The following is a 16,262-nucleotide window of genomic DNA, read 5'->3' on the forward strand; positions in this document are numbered from 1 at the left end:
TTAGAATACCACTTGTGTAGCAACAATATTTAAATGCATGGCAATCTATTAAAGACATTTATGTTCTCAGAGGGGCCCAAACAATATCACTTCAATTATACAGTTTTAAGAACAAATACCCAAGTATTTAAGGACATGAAAAGGAATTATTCAGCTCACAGCTCTGTCCTCAAAACATACGGGATATGTTGGTTTTGGTATTTGTTTGAACCCCCAAGTCAAAAGTAGGAAACAGTACCAAGTTTAACAATAATGGTTTCTCAGTGGTTTTTGATAACATTTTCAAAAACCAGTAGGCAAAAAAATTATTCAAAACCAAAACCTAAGTGATACAATGTGAAAATGGCAAAAAATACACTCCAAACAATTTTTATTGCAAGAAACAAAAAGCACACAACAACCTATACAAACATACATGTTACTAGCTATAGACAGACAGATGCAGAACATGGCATCATGTTCAATTGTGCAAACCTTGAACCTACATGATCTAAAAATGATCATACATTATCTGTACAACACAAAGTCATACAGGAAATATTCTAGCATATTCAATATGAAATACAATGCATTACTAGGCACAAATACCAATAGTCACATTAGAACTGTGCAGAGGATGGCATTACTCAATTTTTACTATGCTGAATCAAATACATTGTATTTACAACATATACTATGTTTTACTGAAAAATATATTAAGTTAATGTTTGGAAAATTAATAAAAGGCTACATTGTTTAGAATTAAGTGCAGTGTGTAGAAAAAAAGTGTGAGATTGTGTTTTTTACATACTGCTTTTGATGTTCCACTCACTGGCTCAGTTCGACTTCTAGAAGAAGAAATAAAGGCGATTAGAATTTAAAATAAAACCTTTGTACCCAATATAAAGCAGTGAAAACAAATTATAAAGCCTGAACATCAAAACATTATGTTCTGATAGTCTAGCAAATGTGAAAATTTAGTAGTATACATAAACTGTTCTCTTTTGGTACATCAATGCAACTAAAACATACCCCCAAAACCACATTTCTACTTTGTCACAAATTACTCTAAAACTTACAAATATAGAACACAACAGTGCAAGAGGAAGTCCTCAAATACTTTTTCTCTGCTATGTAAGTATCAAAAAATATGAAGTCTGTACTACAGTTTTTTGTTCTTAACAAAATATGAAGGTAGCTTTAGCCAATCTGTATATCCCTAGTATTACACATAGGTACCAGATCCAGTACTTAAATCTTAGAGAGAACACTGATAGTCTAGACACTTTGAAGTGCAAGTTTACTTTAAAAAAAAAAACAAAACCAGTCATCTGACAAAGGAATAACATAAAAATGTCAGCAGCATAGTGTTTAGAACAGTGTTTCTTTGTGGAAGCCCAAGCACTGTGTTCAGATATCTACTATATTTAGCCATGAAAGTGCCAAAATACTAAACGTGTTACATATGCTATATTCACTAAAAATAGTATTAGAAATGTCACCTGAAAGCAGTTTCTAGGATTTTGTGCGATTTAGGAGTCCTGTGACAAAAAAAAAGGTCTTAATTGCCAGAATTTGCTTTAAGATAATCTTGAAAATGCTACAGTATTTTAGGAAATATTTATTACATTTGAAAACTTGCTGAGATTCCACATACTCATTGATCTGTATCTGCATGCTACTCATCATGAATCAGACATGCAACCATTGATACAGTTAACAAACAATTCATACATCATCGCAAGTGTCCCATGAGCAGAGGCAATTCGAAGGTTGCTGTGGAATTTATGTACACATAGAAAGGCTCATGCTTCCTGCCACTGCTAGAACACCACCAGGCTTGCAATTACAGCCACGTACCTCCTGAAGATGAGGAAGTACAAGGAAATACTTTAGATTACCACACCATGGTTTCTTCATACATTTACCTCGAAGAACATACTACAAGGCGAGTAACGTATTTTTGAAGGCCTCTCCCCCATTACAGCATACATTCATAATTCCCAAACATTAACCACTCTACCAGTTGTTTCTGCAATGTTTCCAGATGAAGGAATAGAAAGCTAATCTACCTAGTTAATTTTCAACGTTAGAACAGCAGTGTCATTCTTTCCTTATTCCCACATACAGGTATTTAATTTATCTTTGACACTAGCAGCATCTATCCTCTCATTTTAGGGCAGCATTACAATACCAGGAAAGGGTGCCATCCAACCAGAAACAGAGGATGTATTGACAAGACAGCATTAAGCATATATATTTAAATTAACACCCAAAACAAAGCCATATTTGTAAGTACAATGCTGTGGTATCCAGAATTACTAGGTAGTGCCTGAAAACACTGCAACAACTACAGTAATATGCCCAAAATTTACATGCAGAGCCACATAAATTCAGGGGTTTTTTTGCTTGCACATGCTTCATGGGTACCAGGATGCTGCTGTAATGTTTGAGACACACTGTAACTCATCAGTATATTTATTGAGAACCAACATTAGAAAGACATGACAAAATGACAAACTAATAATATCTACTTCATTGTGGTGGAGAGGCGTACCTTTAAGAAGGCTGGAAAACATGACCATTCAAACAATGCTAATGTAACTGATATAAAACTGGACTGTATGAATACATAAGTGACAGCAATAATGCTGCAGTCAGGGTAGCATTTGAATATCTGTAATTTTAATCAATACATCCAATTCTCTGTCCTCCATAAACCTTAGGAAGACAGAATTAAAGCCCGGAGGGCAGATACCAGCTTAGGATAAAACTAGACTTAGAAAGATAACTAGTAACATTTGGTAATGTGCTAAACTGCTTGCTGAGTTTCAAGTTTGGAAAGGATTAACTATTCCTTCATTGTACTCACACACAAGGCAATACACTTAAGGATATGGTTCTTTTTCTCTTGCCTGAAACAGACATTGTCTTTAGGAAACTAACAGCAATCACTTACGAAACTTCTTGTTTGCATGCTTTGCCAACTGGCAACCCTTGGTGTTTCCTCTATAGCTAGTATGCAAAATCCCCAGATTTGGGGCATAAGAATACCTGCCATATCCTGCCCCCCCTCCTCCAAATGCAAGAAATAAGTCACTGAGAATCAGACTCTTCTGAGATGGGAAGAAATCACAAGTTTACACTACAATGCATATCTGTCTTTACTATAAAAGCAATACAAGCAAGCACATATAATAAGGAATCTCTCCATGCAGAGGAAACAGGATCTACAACTTGGGTCTCAAAAATCAACCCCAAGAACAAACCCAATAGAATCATCTTAAAATTTACCACTGTTGGAGTTTGAACTCCATGTCCCAGCAGGCCTAAAAATGTAAGTTTACTTTGGGACAGACACATTAAAATCTACCCCATTACAACAAAACCTAACAGCGCCTTTAACAAGAAAGACACAATCTGAATGCCTCTGTAAACTAATATAAATAAAAAAGTTAACACACTGAAACCCCTCAAAGAATAAAAGGCTTTATGGATACTTACATAACATATGTTTTGCTGGTAGCTTTAACTCCTCCAATGGGGATTCTTCTGACAATTACCGATGAGTTCTTCGGAATAAGGGCATTATCGTCTGTGTATTCTGAAAACAACATAAATACAGAAAAAAACATTAGTCAGTTCATAAGAATGTATATTAATATATGTAATTATATAGCACTTCTGAGAATCCCTTTATAAATACAAAAGCAAAATTTCATATGTAACATCGTGCTTTTATTGTCTCACACTAACAGCACATTTCAAGAAATCTTCAGGTTCGATAATCAAACACAAGCAGCAAAATATTTTTCATTTTTTAAAAATAGTTTGAATACCAACAGCAAAATGGTCTCAAAGGTCACTAAAAGAAAGTCTGCTAATGCACAAGGTTCTTTCCTGATCTAGCTTAAGTTGCTTTTGCTTCTGTTAGGCTACAAAACCAATAGATCTTTGGAAAGAAACAAACCACAGCAAAGCCTCACATGCATAAACCAGATTCTGAAGTCCGACTAGCTTGCCCAGCAACAAAACAGCCACTTAGCTAAAGCATGAAAACTCTCTGCCACTGCTTTCCTAGCTGTTAACTAAACCCAATTCACCTATGCTGCTAGTCCTGATGTCTGGCAGAACACAGAAGACAGCCTGTCATCTCTGTCTATTTCTTGGCACTTAAACCGTCATCAACCACACTTCTCAGCTGCTCAGTGCTTCCACATTTAAATGGAAACGAAACTGGCAGTGCTAGAATTTGGATCACAGTAGTTTTGGGGGTTTTTTTGAGCTTGCTTTCACAAGTAGGGCAGAATTGGCTTCAACAAAAGTGGTATCTCCCCTCTTCAGCTAATCATCAGTTCAAATTAACCAAAGGGGTATGAATTCTTTCATTTTTTTTGCAGAGCAGAGAGACTCAAATGAAATTACTTACGAAGACAGCCTTTAAAAGCCTTTAGAAAACAGCGTGCGCCTGAAGCTATCAATGCTTTGCCTTGGATTACACTATGTTAGTGTTTTGAAGAAAGCCTTCTGACCTTTTTTATTTAAGGCCCAAACAAAAAAATCACCTGAGACACTTTGAGTAAGCTTAAAAGCAAAGATCTCTCCACAAGAGTCATTTTTATGTTGTACTTACACAAGCTTGATATGACTAAATATTTTAAAGCATTATCAACAGCCATTCTCTGTAATCTGCCTACAGTTTTAAATATTAAAAGCATTTACCTTTGCAGACTGAATCAGAACAATGGTCTGAAAACCAAAGATGCTGTGTATCTAGTCAAGCTCTGTCAGGGTGGTTTTGCCTAGTGATCACACACAAAATATGAATATTTCAAAATTTATGCTCCATTTTTAAGTATATTATTCCTATGGGCAGGAACCTCTCTTAGACCAAACCATATCTACCAGAAGACATCATTTCAACAATGAAATAAAAATTTTACTTCTATTTCCAAATGACAGAATGCTTCTTCAGAAAACTGAGAAATCATTTAGCTGAAACTAATTCCTGATCTTCCCCTCCTGAGGGCACCAAACAACAATAAGCTTCCTCTGAACTTCACAGTAGTATAAAACTGTAAGAGAAAGGACTACTAATGAAGAAAACAGAAGCTTTTACAGAAGCCAGATATCCTGAAACCAAGCCCTAAAGCTCTTCTCAAAAGGAAAATCTAACCATTACACAGCCACCTGTCCCCTGCACTGGGACTTTCTGATGAGGAAGCAGTACTGAGACCCAGACAAACAACTGGGAGACCATGCCAGCTGCAGTTCTAGAAGCCCAATACAGCTGTTTCTACCTGCTGAATAGAGTCAGAGTATTCTTTCTGGGCCAGAGCACAAACCACTGGATTGAGATTTCAGAGATATAGGATCAGCAACAGTGGCTCCACCAAAAGGCAGGAGTTTGCTACGCCTGTGCCAAATTGAAGATTGTGGTAGTTATGCAGAAGATTACAAGGGGCAGGACCTCTCCTAGAAAGAGATTGTATATACAAGGACAGCAACCAATGCATTTATTCACAAATTATACAAGCCTGTGGAGGACAATTTCAACATGAACAGCAGGCATATGATGCAAAAAGTTAAGTCCTCTTTTAGTATTTTGTGACAATTCATTGATAATTAGAAGAGAAGCATTAACATCTGCTTTCTGAATAGCCTGTCCTTGCACACACACACATATATAGATACACTCGTTTCCAGTCTGCTTGTTAAGTGCGCAGTGAAGAGAGCTCCAGCCATCTATAACAGACTGATATAAAAATGAATTCACCTTAAAAGTCAATCGGTACACATTTAAATGGATCAACTGAAGAGTGATGATAGGTTGGTGAAGTTAAGGCTTTATTTGTACAGGACGCTTAGCACATATTCGTATTTGGTACTTGAAGTATCCCACTAGCTTAGTCACTGCTTCGGAGAATTTGTGGAAGAATGTTTACATACAGCAGAGTATACTGCTGAATTAGTTCTGTGAAAGGACTTGATACTAGGTGGCTTTAATACATTTATTTTTCCTTCCCCTCAACTAACTGAATTCATTTTGGTGATGAACTTTTATTAAACATGAAGTCACACAATGTAGACTAAAAAGTTAACTTCTCTTTTTAAATAGAAGAGGACTAAAGCTGGAGCACCATGCCTGAAGTGTCTGGAAATTTTTGTTTGCTCAATTTAAATGTAACAGATGCCAGTTTAGTCTGAGAGCTGTTAGACTAAGCTGACATCTCCCAGCAGGAACCTGTTCCCTGCAGGCAGCACCATCCCCTGGCAGAGACTTGGCAACTACCAGGACCTGTAAAGCAGTGTCACTCTGCCTCACCACGTGACTCAACATCTGCAAAGTGAGCAGTGACATCATGCTCAACAAGGCTACTTTTCACACTTGTTCAAGCAGAGCTCCAACAGAAATGTTCAACAAAGCTAGAGATAACAACATTGTTGATTCCTACTCCCTTATAGCACAAAACTTGTTCTACTGCCAGTAGTAGCAAGTGGCTACTGGGCTTTTGTCAATCTGACCTGTGATTAAAAATAAGGATTCAACTAACTCAGAAAGCTTGCAAAAGCAAGGGAGATTGGGATGCTATATCAAAGTCAACAGCAGAAGAGACATAAGCATGTAAAACTTGCTATTTATTCTAGAAGAAAACAGTATGCTTGAAAGAGTTAAGGGAAAGAAGTATTTCAAGGAATGAATGAAGGCAGACAAGTTAAACAATAGCTACTTTGCTGCCTCATACTGACTTACAAATCTAAAATCAACAATTGCATTAGTGTCCACAACCTTCTTCCTGCAGAAAAGTACAAACGGCTCAAGTTATGCCCTGAAGTTTACACTGCTTTACATTTAATGCACAATTTAAAACCCCCATGTTTAAATTAATCTATAATTCTGACAATTTGCTAGTTTTAATAATTTGTGTCATATGTATGCTATAAACAAGTGACTGAAAAGAGTTACTACCTTATTTTATGGCTTGCTTTAATCCACCATTTTGAGTCTGACAGCATTGCAAAAGCATCCCTCTGAGCACTATCTAGAAGTATTTTCACCCAGATAAAGTACAGAAGCTCATCAAAACAAAAGTCATCAGAAGGCAAGCCTACATGCAAAACTACAAAGAAAAAACTTTACTAGGCTTAGATGCCTTGCTAACCAGCTATTACGCTACCGGGGGAAGGATTTGCAGAGTAAGAGATGAAAATTACTACTAACATGCTAGACTGTCTCTACCAGAAAACAGGGTAACTCCCAAGAACACATTTTCTCCCTTGCACTTAAAAACATGCTTTCTCATTACATGATTTTTTTAAACTCTGTTCTAATCAACACCAATTGCACACTTTGCAACAAACAAATCATCTGTGTAGCAGGCACTACCTCAAAACATCCTGATTAACAGACTGGACTACTATTTCCAGATTTTCAGTTTCCACCGAAGTATTAGTGATCTCATCGTCCTGTTTTGGCTGAGATAGAGTTAATTTTCTTTCTAGTAGCTGGTACAGTGCTGTGTTTTGGATTTAGTATGAGAACAATGTTGATAACACACTGATGTTTTCAGTTGTTGCTAAGCAGTCAAGGACTTTTCAGCTTATCATACCGGCCTGCCAATGAGAACGCAGGGGCACCCAAGAAGCTGGGAGGGGACACAGCCAGGACAGCTGACCCAAACTGGCGAAAGGGATATTCCATACCATAGGACATCGTGCCCAGTATATAACTGGGGGGTGGGCTGGGAGGCAGGTTGGCTCAAGAGCTAGATGAGTATCAACTTCAGTTGATGAGCAACTGTGCTGTGCATCAATTGTTTTGTACATTCTTTTATCATTATTGTTATTCTCTTCCTTTTCTGTCCTATGAAACTTTTATCTCAATCCACAAGTTTTACTTTTTTTTTTTCTCTCTTTTAGATTGTCTCCCTCATTCCACTGTGGGGGGACTGAGCGGACAGCTGTGTGGTTGTTTTAGCTGCCTGCCTGCTTAAACCGTAACACTCATCTAGGACTGGTGTATCATCATTTCTTCAATTAGCTAGTTCAGTAGGCCAAACAGTTCATGGAAATTTCATGTGCATTATACAGTACTGTGCTTCCAAAGAGCACCTATACTGCTTTGAAAGCATGAGTCAATAAAATCTAACATACTTTCTATCATAAATCTGATTATACAGACCACCTCATGCCTAAATGTCTTCTTGGCACTGCTTATCATTTCAGCGTGCTACTGGGACAGCAAAAGCAATCCTGGAGACAACACAGTAGTGAAACCAACTGAGTGCCTGGCCAAGGGACACTAACCTAGCTGACAGCACATCCCCAAGAGGTCCCAAACCTGCTGGTGACCAAGTCAAAGCAGCCAACTCTGAGACAGGTGCTGCATGAGCTCTACTGTAATCATGCTTTTTTGAATGAGTACATTGCTTACCCTCAACTCAACCAGGGAAACAGGGAATGCCATATCCTTTCTGAATGCTCCACGTAATAATGCTGCACAGCAGCCCAAGAATTAACGCCCATACCAGCACTGCAACACAAAGTGGCATAGTGAAGGGCAAGGTTTAAAAGTTGCTTAAATGTCTCCTCTAAAATGCTAAATTTGCAGTGTTGAAGACATTCCAGTAGACAAACATCAGCTGTGAGGCCAAGTGATTTCATTCAGAGTTAGCAGTTTGTTTTGAGGACATCACATCATGGCATTACTAAAACTGTCAAGTGCATGCTGCAGCACTAACTCAAGCAAGTTCTGAGTTCAAGAGACAGTCTTGTAAGAGCAATATTCTTCCTTAAAACTATTAATCTAAGACTAGTTCAGAGTCACATTTTTGGTTTTATATTTCTTTGTACTTTGCCTGATAAGCCGAACAGCACATTCTCCAAGTGTTTTGAGTCAAAACACTACAGGGCAGGAAAGGGCACTTAGAAACCTCAGTTCTGGAGTTTGCAGTTCTTCCACAATATTGTGAGAACATTATAAAAGACAGGTCAAGAAATTCAGATTAAATTAAGAGGAGGCAAGTTCAAATGCATCATTCCAAAATTGCTAAACCAATACTTTAAGTCCACATATAAGAATTCCAAATATCCCATTTAGGCAGAATATCACAGTCTAGTTTTTTTCCTTTATCTTCTGAAGGTGAGTTTAAACATCTACATCTGATTCATGAAAACTGAAATTCAGTTATGCATGTAAGTAAAAAATTTGGCATACATACATACTGCACTGAAACGTATTCCCTAGCTTTGCTCTGAAAACCACTGGGAGATTTTTGCATTTTCATGTGGAAAAATTTCAATAAGCATCTGTGGCACTAATATAACAAGTTTAACATTTTATACTCATTTTACAAAGGTCAGAGTGCAACACAACCTACCTAGAGGAGGATTTTGTCCCTGTTAAACAAGAGCAATGCTCTTTAAAGTATGAAAGATGTTCCTCCTAACTTCACCTTTAGACAACACCACATTTAACAACCTAATGAAGCAGATACTTTTTCTTCACTGCATCCTGATTACGTGTGAAAACAAAGCAACACACTTTGTAGAAGTAGTATTACGTATATTAGAGTAATGCTTTATGGGGCAACATATTTATGAGCATAATTTTTTCTTCTAAAAACTGCTTTCTGTTCCTCACCTGCTACAACAAAATCCATGTGTTTGGTCTACTTCATAACATTCTTTTTCTGATGATGATAATAAGTGGGCTACATCACCATCCAACGTTCTGGTTTTAAGGGTCTGTTTTACACAGACCCAACTATTACAGTAGTGACGCCAGCCAGTTGGCCATTCAGCCTGCTAGCATTTGTGAAGCTAAAAGTACATTAGCAACTGAAGACAAAATTCAGAGATCCTTCTGCAGCAAAGCCCTTGAAGCAAATTAAACATTTTTCAAAAGCTTCTGACAATTTTATTCAATACTACTAGAAAAATTCAAAACTTCTGAAGTGTATCTCTACAAACCAATGACATCCATCCCTAAGACCCCTAACATTGTGCCATTAAGCCTCTTCACAGACATCCTCCTGAAATAAATACCTGTAGATAAACAGCGAGCTTTAGGTCCAATCACTTGAAAGGCTAGGGCTGAAGTTACAGTTACCACAATGTACATATCATTCTGTTGAAATTTTAATACATGAAACAGAAAGAGAAAAAAACCACACTAGTACACATTTTAAAGAAAATACTATTGTAAGAGTGTCACAGAACCACAGGAAAAAAAAAATTAAAAGATTTGATGTTTAAAGAATGAAAACACTTCAAAATTATTTTTATTTCTGAAAAGTCACATGCCAAAGTCTTTAATCACATTCAAACTTATCAAGAAGGCAGATTACCAAACTGAAATACCACACTAAGTAATACGAAACTGTTGTTATCTCTGCGAATCAAGCACCATTTATTAACTTCAAAGAATTTATGACTTGTCCAAGAACATTTCTTACAGATATTCACCATAAACGTTCTGCCATAAAACTTCAGTATTGCCCTGATACAGTTAACACGTAGTACCAGGAAAAAAAAAAAAGTTAGAAATGAATGATGAAATAATGCTCAACAGCATCTGAAAGATAACATCTTTTGTGTAGAAAATAGGTTACATTGAGAAGAAATTCCCACGTATAATTTCGATAAAGAGCACTCCTGTGTAAGATGGCTTTAAAGGGTCTGCATAAGTCACAGTCTTGATCCAAAATATTGCTAGCGAGCAATTTCCCTAATGAGCACAAAACCAGTTTTCCAATGAAGTGAGATAAAAGAAGTTGAAGACAAAATTCAGTCACCAAACCCACTTTTTTTCCCCTTCGAATTAGCCATCTGTTTTATTTCCATCACTTTCAGCTTTCTCCATCAGATTTCACAGAAATCTGGCAAGTTTGTTATTATAAGATAGCCTCCCACGTTTCCTTATAATTTTACGTAGAATTCCAGTAAACCCAAAACTTTTGTAAGCACTGTATGTCGCACATCAACCACGTATTCTTCTACGCCTAGCTCCGCGTCTAAAACACAGACCTGAAAGCAGCTGTGAGAGCAGCAACTCCAAAAGAACCAGCTCTGCGAGGCCCCCAACGTAAGTCACAGATACCGATCGCGGCCGAATCGCCTTATCGCTTCCCACCCCGCTTAATCCCCGGCGTCGCTTGCCCTCCCGGTCCCCCCGCACGCCGGCGGGATGGGCCCCGGGCTGACTCACGCTACGTGGGAACGAGCCACAAAGAGCAGGCCGCGGCGGAGCGGTCTGCGACGCCGCCAGCCGGGCGGTCCCCGAGGCCCCGCGCCCGCCGCCCCCCACGCACCTTCTTTGGTCTGGGCATTGGTGATCTGCAGGTCGCAGTCGGCCGCCTTCAGCTTCTCGCGGCCCATGATCTGGCGCTTGAGGTCGCACAGAGAGATGTGGAGGCCGTCGAAGGTGACCGTATCATAGTTCAGCTTGGAGGAGAACTTGTAGTGGACGCACGACATGGTCGGGGCCAGGCGGTGCCTGCTCCGCGATGGCGTCTACCGCGGCAGACGGCGTCGCGGCCTCCGCGCCGGTTAGGGCCCGCGGCGGCGCGGGGAAGGGCCCACCGACCGAGGGGGCCGGGGCAAGCAGCGCGGGCTGAGCTCGAGCGGGCCGGCGGCGCTCAGAGGCCGCGGCGCTCCGCCATGGCCAGGCCCCGCGGCCTCAGGCAGACTCGGCTGGCGGAGGCCTCAGCGCTCCATCGCGGCAGCGCTGCGAGGCCCCGGCCCCCGCCCCCGCAACGACTCCGGCCCGCGGCCCTCAGCGATCTAGATGGGCGGCGGCGCCCGCCCAGGCTCCTCCTCGCAACCCGGGCGAGCGGGCGAAGGACGGGGAGAGGCCCCCCGCGGCCCCGGCTCGGCCTCCGCTCCCTCTCTCGCACGCAGCGCTCCCAGGCCCGACCGCTCGCTATGGCGACTCGGGCGCCCCTGCCTCAGCGTTCCGCCGAGGGGTTTCCCGGCCGCCAACCGCACGGGCCGCCGCGAGCGCCTCACCGCGCAGGCGCAACGGCACACCGCACACCACCCCCCCGCGACTCACGTGACCCAGCGCAGTACGACACAAGGCCCGCGTCACGTGAGCGCGGCGCGCCGCCCTCTTCGTCCTAACGCCGAACGCCCCCTGCGGGGCAGCCGTTACCGCCCGCGTCCGTGCCGTGCGCACGGTGTCCTGGCAACCCCCCCCCCCGGCCTCTCACCGCCCGGTGTCCTGTCACGGCCCGGGTCTGTGCTGTCCCTCCCGCCACCGCCCGGGCCGGTCACTGCCCCGTGTCCTGCCACCCCCATGGGCTCGTGCTGTCCCTCCTGTCACCGCCCGGGGCCTCCATTTCCCAGCGTCGCGTCCCGTCAGCCCCTGGGCCGCGGTGGCTCTCCCAACAGCGCTGGGCCCGCCACCGCCCCATGTCCTGTCAGGGCCCGGGTCCGCTCCTGTCAGCCGCCAGCCTGGGGGAGACGCAGCGGGCTTTGCGGAGTGGCGCTCAGCTGCCCGCACCTCGGGGCCAGCGAAGGGAGCGGACATCCCTCCTGGCACCGCGTGGGCTTCGAGGGGCTTCGGCCTCCTGCCTCGTCCGTGGGAAACAACAGCAGCGTTTCCCTTATTTCCTACCTCGGTGGACAAATGACGCAGCAGGTCATTAGGTTTCCATTTCTGCCACACCAAAGCAGCGGTTTGGCAAAGCCCCCCACTGCCAGTCACCCCATCGGAGGGGTGATCCCCCGCGCCGCACACGCCACCGTCCCTCAGAGCGAACAGCACCCGGGCCGGGAGAAGGACCCAGCGGCGCAGGACAGATCTTGGGAGCACTCGTGAACGGGGTGCAGAGGACAAAAATGCCAGAAGAAAATACTGCTGTTAAATCTTTGTGTCCGCTTCTCAAAATGTCCCACAAAACCACAGAAGCCTGAATTTACAACGCAGTTATGCTACTGACATGCAGTCGAGCATCACCCCTATATCACAGACATGTCTGACAATGGTGACTGATAAAAAAAATAAGAGCAGATTTCAAACGGACTGGATATGTTCTCTTTTTCAAAGGGAAGGATGGTTGGACTAGAAATGAGAAAGAAATTAATTAGAACAGGGAACAACTCAAGGAGCAGGAATAAGGAAATTAAATGCTGTGCGTAAACAGCAAAATAAACCGCATGAGGACAGAAAAATCATTATCATCTTATAGTTTTCATTATGCAGGCAATGACTGCAACTTAAAATATCTATTAATGTTTCATTATGCAGATTATTGCTTTTTAGTAAAGGAGCTATTTGTTTTTTTCCACAAATGTATGATGCACGCTTCACTTTCTTTCCAGGGGCCCAAGTTTTTTACAAGATCAAGTAATTTATACTGTGCACATTTCTCTATGAATCCTCATTTTTCTTTTACCAGTTACGTGCCCACTAATCTACCACAGAAAATTAAATTATGCAATTAATATTACTCACTTTCTTGTATATTTAATATTTTTATTAATATCATGATTAACCCCCAAACTGTTTCATGTACTGGTTGTATGTCCAACCCATTTATCAGTAAACAGTTTCAAACTTACAGAGCAGAATCTTTCACTTTAAAAATGTTTATTTTCTAATCCTCTGGCCATAAGTCTTTACAGAGAAAACCTTTTGAGTATCAGCTGGCGCAGCGCTATCTCAAACAAATCAATCCAAAGGCAAGTACATTTTTAAAGTAAAGATAGTGAAGACTAACAGGCTTGGAAAAAACACTTCTCATCAAAAATTTTAGGCTCGGAAACTTCTGGTGTCTGAACCCTACAGGAACCATTTAGGGATTTCATGCACTCCAGGGGAAAAAGGATCTGCATGAACAAGGGGACTCTCAGGTATATAAGGTCTCCAAACTACACAGGTTCTGTGTAAAACAATTTGTCCCCATTAGAGAGGGGGAGTAGTTTGTCTTTAGCTTAGTTTTCAATAATTCGAGAACATCAGCATACCCAGATTACCGTTTTTTAAACCAGCTTCCCCATCAGTACCAGGTCTGTGTACCGTGGATCACCTGCCGTATCGATTCCTCCTGCGTCAGACGTGGGCACAGCCGTACCAGGTTGGCTCAGACGTCACACACCACGCTGCGTTTGTGCTGCCCTTTGCCTTTTGCTGGCGGCTGGAAGGCAGATGGTACCTGGTCTGGGTGAGGTCTGCTGGGACCAACTTACCTCTTCAACAAACTTCAGAACAAATTTGTATCAATCAGCAGCGTTTGTGCCAGGTCAGTACAGTGCACTGTGTCGTCCCAGCCCTTTTGATCTGGGATTAGGTGTCCTAAAATGAAAGCAAAGGCTGATGAAGCCCAGCCTGAGGGTCTGCTCGCATAGCCCGGAGATAATATATCTGTGGTGGCCGATGGCTTTACACCTCCCGGCTCTCCACAGCGCTGCCCAGCCCTGCCCTGCCCTGCCCACGGTTAATGCCCCCCAAGAGCCCAGCAGAACCTGCTTGGTTGCTCCCTCAAGCGTTTCAGCCAAAATGGCCTGACCTGGTGATGATATGCAGCTCATATCGTTGGTTGGAGCTAACGCTGCTCATTTGGACCAAAGCAGGATAAAGGATGCTCCCACAAGCATCTGAGCTGTGAAATTGGAGGAGTGACCTCTGGCAGGAGGGTGGTGAGAGCAGTCAAAGACGGCAATCTGGGCAGCAGGAGGATGCGTGGCCAGATCCTGACTTTCAGGGAATGCCGCCGTATCTGTATTTAGACAAATTCATCTTAAAATGTTTGACATGCTTATTAAACGATGTTTACCACACTCAACAGAAATACTCATGTCATAACAAACAATTAGCTTGCTGTTGCAGCACATAAGTATTCTCAGTTACCCACATTTATAACTTTAAAAAACAAACCTGGAACCTCCTAGGGAGGCAAGGAAATACCCCGTGGCTTTCAGAGGGAGCTGGGTAAGGTTCTGAAACTCATTCAAAAAGGAGAGCAGCGTTAAGGCTTGGTGTTCTCTGCACACCTGTTGGCGTCAGGGCTATTTTCGTAGCTTTAAGTCACTTCCGTAACTCTTTTGCTTTCAAATGCATTCAACAGTAAATTGTTCTCTAAATTCTGCAAAACAACCTAAAATGTAAGTTACCCAAGTTCTGTTGTCACTATTTTAGGTCATACTCACACATTAGTTAAAAAAGAGCAATAAAAAGAAACTCTTTGCTTTAAAATGTAGTTTCGGTGTTTTGCTGTTACAGATTATTAGGAGCTGTGTAGGGAACTTCATCTCATTTTCCACTTTATTGATTCAGAACCCTCTTATCTATGTACAGTTCTGCTGCACTATACTGAGCACCTTTTGTCGAGCACAGTTGTCCTTGCTGCTTTAATTCTGAAATTCTGAGGGCTGCCTGCGACGGAATTGTTCCTGAGTGTCTGCAAAGTACCTGTTGTACAGCTGAACGATACAAACAGAAACAAAAAAACCCCACCTCAAAACCAGAACGGACAAATTATCTCTAATAGCTTCCACTGCAGGAGCAGGTCTGTTGGAAAAGAACACACAAATAAGCAGGTTGGCATGGTGGGAAGGTATGTGTTTGCATTTCCTTCTTCAGTTTGTTTTGTCAGGAGCAAAGACTGCTTCTTTTTTATTTTTTTTTTTTTTTATTTTTTAACTTTAGCCGTGAGTTCTGTGCAAGAGAAGAGGACCTTGCATAACCACAAGCACTCAGGGCTCGAGCAATCCAAGAGCCCAAATCATCGCCTGCAGAGCCGAGGGCCCACAGGGCCAGTTTTGCTGGAATATCCACATTGCTTTGTCAGTCACAGTTCCAAACCTCGGTGTCATCAGTCCAGCTTCTGAGGTAGCACTGCTGCTGTGAGCAGGCACTGGTTAAAGCTAAGCTTTAATTAAGAATGACGGTGTCGTTAGTACACTTAAAAACCAAAAACAAACCCAAAACTCTGATTCTTATCTGCTCCTGTCTCTTCAGTGTAGCTCCTCTGTGCTCCATATCCATACACCACAGACACACCAAACCGTGTCTCACTACCACATCACACCAACTTACTACCATTGATAACTTACTACACTTGGAGCACAATGATCAGAACTTGGAGCCTAGAGGGTGGTAAATGAAGGCATCTAAATAGACAAGAGGAGATCATGCAAATGCCTGCACTTTTGAATTGCTGAATAAAGGGAGAAAACAGATCTTGGAACCAGCCTGCCAACATCTGTACACAGTCAGTAAGCACATTAGGGATGGCAACATATCACATTCACCAAACTTATATCTTAGTCTTTATATC

The 16,262-nt window shown here is 42.1% G+C and overlaps 1 protein-coding gene across 7 annotated transcripts in view; it reads right to left on the reverse strand.

Annotated features, from left to right (window-relative positions):
* The window catches only part of RBBP6 (RB binding protein 6, ubiquitin ligase), a 31,924-nt gene extending 19,874 nt beyond the window's left edge, over positions 1-12,050 (reverse strand). For 3 of the 7 annotated variants that reach the window (XM_075767867.1, XM_075767864.1, XM_075767866.1), the window contains exons 1-3: positions 11,292-11,963; positions 3,484-3,583; positions 791-827 (exon numbers count right to left, since the gene is read on the reverse strand). In XM_075767867.1, the coding sequence (XP_075623982.1) occupies positions 791-827; positions 3,484-3,583; positions 11,292-11,457 (303 nt within the window). In that variant the 5' untranslated portion in view covers positions 11,458-11,963. Of the gene's footprint in view, positions 1-790; positions 828-1,481; positions 1,521-3,483; positions 3,584-11,291 lie in introns of all 7 variants that reach the window. The other 4 variants (XM_075767861.1, XM_075767865.1, XM_075767863.1 and 1 more) reach the window with 4 other exon arrangements.
* Positions 12,051-16,262: the final 4,212 nt, after the last annotated feature.

This window comes from Balearica regulorum, chromosome 15 (genome assembly GCF_011004875.1).
Source record: "Balearica regulorum gibbericeps isolate bBalReg1 chromosome 15, bBalReg1.pri, whole genome shotgun sequence".
NCBI lineage: Eukaryota > Metazoa > Chordata > Aves > Gruiformes > Gruidae > Balearica > Balearica regulorum.